The following is a 6,862-nucleotide window of genomic DNA, read 5'->3' as shown; positions in this document are numbered from 1 at the left end:
TATATATTAATATTTTGCTTAGGCATTGCTATGCTAATAATCTAGTGTTAGAATTCACTATACATATGCTTCCATATGGAATGTCAGTTGAGTACAGAGTAGTAATAAGAAACTGGGATGACAAAGGAATAAACAATTATGTTATGAACATCATCCCAATTTCTGATGTGTGTGTGTTTGTGTGTGTACATATATATATATATATGTATATATACATATATATATATATATGTATATATACATATATATATATGTATGTATACTCACTGACCAGCCATAACAATCAACTTCTTAAAAAATATATTACTATTCTGTTTTAGAATGTGATTCTTTTTCATATATATGAGCTACTGTCATTATACATATACTAGGGCATTCAGAAAGTAATTGTGTTTTACCAGAAAGGATATAAAAATGAATGTAAACTATGTTGATCGGAATAGTTTTAATCAAGAGTGTTATCACCATTGTTTTCAATGACTGCAACCCCGGGTGCTATTCTTAGTTAGAAGATTGCTGCAGATGGTGGAACATTGTGTTTGGTTCTTAAGTGTAAGCTCATGCTGAACCAAAATGTCCTCATTGCATGTTTTCCTAATTTGCTTGAAACACTTGTGGGTAGTTGAACATGACACATTTTAAATTTTTGGCTCAAATCTCTGGGGCTTTCATGTAGATCCGATACAATAGTTTCCTTCAAAAGGTTGTCATACAGAGTGGGTTGTTTCCCAGAGGAGAACTTGTTGGATATGTTACAATCATCATCTTTAAACCTTTTAAACTGCAAGCTTTCACTGCATCTAGATACACTTCACAAATGTTTTCATTGCTTCTGTAGCAGTACTTTTCTTTCTAAAACTCATACAGTAAGCAATGGTGAATATGTTTTTTCATAAAGTTCTTATCCTCCTTGAGGTTAATTACTGAAATAACTATGAATTACACACTGCCAGATAGAAGAGATGATACACTATTTCTTGACAGTTCTTGCCCATTCGACTTCAGCTCTGATGTGATTGGTTGATTCATATTTCATAGTGGTGAAAAAAAAAATTACTTTCCAAACATCCTAATATTCTTTTATTCTTTTACTTGTTTCAGTTATTTGACTGCAGTCATGCTGGAGCAATGCTTTGAAGGGTTTTTAGTCAAACAAATCGACCCCAAGACTTATTTTTTAAGCCTAGTACTTATTCTACTGGTCTCTTTTGCTGAACCGCTAAGTTATGGAGACATAAACACACCAACACCAGTCATCAAGCAGTGATAGGGAGGACAAACACAAATACAAAAACAAATACACATAGATTTATATACATATATATATATATATATGTATACACAACAGGCTTCTTTCAGTTTCCATCTACCAAATCCACTTACAAGGATTTAGTCAACCCAAGGCTATAGTCAAAGGCACTTGCCCAAGGTAGCATGCAGTGGAACTGAACCTGGAACCATGTGGTTCAGAAGCAAGCTTCTTAGCACACAGGTATGCCAGCACCTGATAAACTGTTTAGTAATCTTTCAGTCTTCCAGACTGTCAAACCACATCATTACCAAAGAAATGGAAGTACCACTGTACAATTGCTCAGAAAACCAATTCTCTCAAATTACACTCTCTTTACTCTTTTACTCTTTTACTTGTTTCAGTCATTTGACTGCGGCCATGCTGGAGCACTGCCTTTAGTCGAATCAAATCGACCCCAGGACTTATTCTTTGGAAGCCTAGTACTTATTCTATCGGTCTCTTTTTGCCGAACCGCTAAGTTACAGGGACGTAAACACACCAGCATCGGTTGTCAAGCGATGTTGGGGGGACAAACACAGATACACAACATATACACACATACATATATATATACATATATACGACGGGCTTCTTTCAGTTTCAGTTTATCAAATCCACTCACAAGGCTTTGGTCGGCCCGAGGCTATGGTAGAAGACACTTACCCAAGGTGCCACGCAGCGGGACCGAACCCGGAACCATGTGGTTGGTAAGCACGCTACTTACCACACAGCCACTCCTACGCCTATGACATTAAAAAAAAAAAAAATAAAGTGAGGAGCAGGGACAGACATGTTGATCAATGTAGTCCTAGCTATATGAAAATATAAGATGATCACGACTGAAATACTCCTGATCATGGGTCAGCCTGGCCAGAGACCAATGAGATTAAACAACATCAAGAATAATTTCTGTATATAAAGTAGCAATTATTGGTACAGAAACACCACTTTTTACAGTTGATACAATTTTACAATTCATTGAGTACATAAAAATGTGTAATACTTGTATGAATATTAAGTAATGCTTCTCTTAATAACATCTCAGTTTAAGTTTTTCTTGCAGTTTTGTAGTTATGTCAACTATTGTTATTATGACTTGGATATATCTTAAACTGTTAGATCACAAACAATATTTTATTCTCATTATCTATACACGAAATTTTCTTTCATATGCCTATGTGGGTGTGTGTGTGTACACACAGACATATATATAAATATATATATATGTTCATGTATACATACACATGTATATATATATAATTTTAATCTTATTATTTCTCAAATTCAGTCTGAGCAATACTTTGTGATATTCAAAATGTATCTGTATTGATCTTAAAATTCTTCCTTCTTGTGTGGTGCTCTCAGAAGTAGAGTCTGTTAGTATCACAGTTTGTGTGCAAGTTGCCAGTTGCTCATATCAATACAGTGGATTTCCTGTAAAGTCCACTTAAGTATTCTAAATTTTACTACTACTACTACTACAACTGCTACTGCTGCTACTGCTGCTACTGTAATACATGCATTGCAATGTCTGTAAAAAGCTCAGGCTATTATAATTTTCAAGTTTTTGACAAGTGTGTCTATCCACAGGGTTAATATATCAATATGTTACCATCAATACAAAGATTGCTGTCATTGCTGGGAACAGAGAATGGGTAGGCCATTGATGTTGATATTGATCTTTAAATTGCAATATTCTCTACTGTCTACTATTAAAATAGAAGGACATTTTTCTAAACGAATTCTATCCTGAAGGTTCATGTTATAATCAAAATTCTTTGTCAATTAACAGAATGGCCATTTTAATTCTTTTGTTACCATATTCCTGATGATATACACAACTATCATTTCAAATAATTTTGAAAGTAATGAAAAATTTAGTAAAATAACTTTTTCATCATAAAGCTGATATTGGGAACTTAAATTAACATAAAATTTCAATTGAAGGTTTTAATGCAGATGAGTTCATAAGAGCAAGTTTGAAAGATAGAACCAGTGGGCAGTCTCAACCAAGTTAGTATCAAAAGGGTTAAAAGTTTGCTTTAAAAAGAAAGAAGCATCAGTCCATAAATTCATGAAATAAAATTACTAGTGTGTTACTTTAATGGGAAAATAATTACTATATAGATTATGAGGGCTGGGTGTACAGTTCATAGGCTGACCAAGATACTCTCATGGAATGCGACCAAATGAGGTTCACTTTTCAACATAGTCCCCCTTGCAGTCCACACATTACTTCCATCAGTGTTGCAGTGATTTGATCCCATTGGTGAAGAAACTTTCATCCTGTTAGTTACAAATGTCATCGACAGCAAATATGACATCATCATCACTGCAGTACTCATACAAAGCCAAGTACTTTTTTCTCCGATGAGGTCAAATCAGGAGAATAGGGAGCCTAGTCAACCAGTTCAAAGTCATAGTCATGCACAACATGGAAAACAAAGATTTTTGTGCTGGAGCATTGCCCTGATGAAACAAGACCCCTTTCATCTCATCACGTTTCCTGGGTGCTTGGTCTTGATAGCCTATTGTAACTTCCTCAACAAGTACTCTCCATTGAGGGTGCGGCTCTTTTGAAGATAGTCAGTAAACACAATGCCTTTTGCATCCCAAAATACTGAGGCCATTACCTTCCCTGCAGATTAAACTACCTTGGCCTTCTTTGGAGCAGGTGAAGAGGAGTTTCCACTGCATGGAATGTCTCTTTGTCTCTGGCTCAAAATGATGAACCCAACACTCATCCTGGGTTAGGAAATGTTCAAGGAAATCAGCTGGATTTGCCTCAAACACTGTCAGATTTTCTTGCGATGTGATCAGCCTGATGCACCTTTGATCAAGTGTCAGAAGATGTGGCACCCACTGAGAAGAAACTTTTATCATGCCAAGTTCATTGAGCAGAATATTTTCAACTCTCTCACAAGATACTTATAGGCTATTTGATTTACAGTCAGCCTCCTGTCATCCACCAGCATGTGATGCACAGGATCAATGTTTCCCTCAGTGGTGGCAGCTGGAAGACAATCAGGCCTTGGGTCATCTTCAAGACTCTCTATTCCTCTCCTAAATTCAGCTGTCCACTTTTGCCCTGTTGCTAAAGCTGGAGTGCCATCCTCTAATGTAACAACCATGTCAGCATGAATGTCCTTGGGGATTAAACCCTTTTTTCTGCAGGTACTTGATAGCACCATGACACCAAATTTTGTCCGTTTTCAAGAGAAGTTGCTACTTGTTATTTTTGAAGTCTTCTTTGAACAGTCAGATGTCAGCTTTCATACAAGGAAAGAAACAATGCAGTTATTAATAAGAAGAATTGAAATTAATGCATGTAAGATTGTACAGCTCTAACATCACACCTTCATAGTCAGCCTGTGAACTTTTCAGCCCACCCTCGTATATTTCAATAATATATTTCTTTTGTAAGTCTTCTAAGATCAAAAACAACTGCTGAAAATGGTATTTCTTTTGTAAGGATAATTAACAAAAATATTGGCAAGCTTTTGGTGGCAACAGCAAATACAGTAGGTACTTTTACAAGGTTTAAGGATTGTAGTTACTTATTCCAGCTCTTTCAAAGAGATGGCTGATTTCTAACTTTTATCTTTTACTTGTTTCATTTAGGACACTGCCTTTGAGGGTTTAATTGAACAGATTTACCCAAGTACTTATTTTTTTAAGTCTGGTACTTATTCTGTTGGTCTCATATATATATATTTGTATCTTCCACATAGTTTCCATCTACTAAATTTACTCATTAGGCATTGGTTGTCCCAGGGCTTGTTGTAGAGGACACTTGCCCAAGTTGCTACTTAGTGGGACTGAACCTGAAACCATATGGTTGCAAAGTGAGTTTCTTAACCACATAGCCATGCTTGCACTTATATGAAACATTGTTTTATAATCAAACCATGATACAAACAGACCCCTGAAAATATATTGTAATAATGTTCTTATTAATACAAAGTATACAAATTTAAACAAATTTGAATAAAAAGAATGGTTCCCATCAGATTGAATCAATATCATAATATTCTTGGTGGTTACTTTATCAACTACAGAAGAATGGAAGTCAGAAATGATCCTGGTACAGTTTGAACTCAGAATATAGAGAAATTAAAAATAAACTGTTAATTATTTAGCCTAATGATTTGCCATTTTTAGCATTCCACTAGCTTAGTATTTTTCTTAAAATTATAATAATTCTAATGTTATTATCAGTTCAAATATGCTTGTGGCTCATTTGGACTCATAAACAAGCCATTCTCTTAAACATTCCACAAGCATATTTGAACTGGTAATAACATTGCATTTATACACATCACTGCTTAGTGTTCCTACTTCGTAATATAATAAACCTATCTCTATGTCATGTATGTATAGTTAGATAGATATATTCAACTAATGCACTTTGCTCTTTGTTTTTATGCAGGATCATATTTTATGTATTTAGTAACAAAAATATATTTTCAGTATTTAAATAACCTTCAGCAATAAATAGATAAATGAAAAATAACTTCCAGTAGTCTTTACCTATCTTATTTATTTTAATGTGTTCCCCTGTATTGCACAAGTTGCTTACCTCTATCAACTGGCTGTCAAATCGCTTTGTTTCTATTTTGCCATCTGCTTTGAAAAACTGTATTGTGAGTATAATGGTAAATAAAAAGTAAAAGTATATAGAATGCAAGAAAGGGAAGGGGCTTACATGGTAGCTTTGTATATTGAGAGGTTGGTTATGCATTTCTTGAAACAACGTTATTTTTCTAATAGAGTTATGTTTATAATTGATGCGTTCATATCCAGCAACAACAAAATTAAAAGCAAACATTGAGAATGAGTTCATTAGTATTATAAAAATAGCATATCTGTGAAAATTTCTCAACACCGTAAATATGAGATAAAATTTTATCTTATATACAAAATTAATTTATATGGCATTGTTGTTTTTATATTGCAGTAATTTGCAGGGGAACCCATTGGTATGTGACTGCAAGTTGAAATGGTTGTCAGATAAACTGAGGTTGCTGGGGGACAGGTCAAATGTCACCTGTGAATCACCTCTCAGTGTTTCAGGACAATTAGTGAGTGAACTTTCTCCTGATCAGTTTCTATGTCGTAAGTATGCTAATTTACTTCCTACAATCAGTTAATTTAAGACAGAAGAAGTAGGCCATCTTTCACAAGTTTTATAAGCATTATTAAATTAGTGTGTAGTAATACAAGGAAAAATTTAATGCAAGTATATGAGAAATTTGTTGGGAAAGGTTTGCCAATTAAACAGTATTTTTTTTTTATTGCACTTCAGGTAGTGTCTTTATAATTTCTTTAACACTGAAGTTTTATTAATTTAAAGTTGATACTAGGTTATTGGGAAGCTGTCACCATTATAATTATTTCACATTAATGTCAAGTGAACATTATATATGCTGATAAGATATGAAAATGGCTGTATTAATACTGTACTGGACTACAATTCTTGTTTTGTATTCAAAACTACTACAAGGTTCTTAAATTCAAATCTATTTAAGCAGTATACTTAATTCTATATACCAATCTGCCTGGCATGTGTGT

The 6,862-nt window shown here is 34.2% G+C and overlaps 1 protein-coding gene across 1 annotated transcript in view; it reads left to right on the top strand.

The window, feature by feature from the left end:
* Positions 1-6,862, top strand: part of LOC106877351 (peroxidasin homolog) — a 142,284-nt gene that overhangs the window by 76,987 nt on the left and 58,435 nt on the right. Inside the window, exon 6 of the mRNA XM_052967102.1 lies at positions 6,249-6,406. Within this exon, the coding sequence (XP_052823062.1) occupies positions 6,249-6,406 (158 nt within the window). The remainder of the gene's footprint in view (positions 1-6,248; positions 6,407-6,862) is intronic.

Source organism: Octopus bimaculoides, chromosome 4 (genome assembly GCF_001194135.2).
Source record: "Octopus bimaculoides isolate UCB-OBI-ISO-001 chromosome 4, ASM119413v2, whole genome shotgun sequence".
Classification (NCBI taxonomy): domain Eukaryota; kingdom Metazoa; phylum Mollusca; class Cephalopoda; order Octopoda; family Octopodidae; genus Octopus; species Octopus bimaculoides.
The sequence above is the reverse complement of the archived record's forward strand: the minus strand, read 5'-3'. Positions and strand labels throughout refer to the sequence as shown.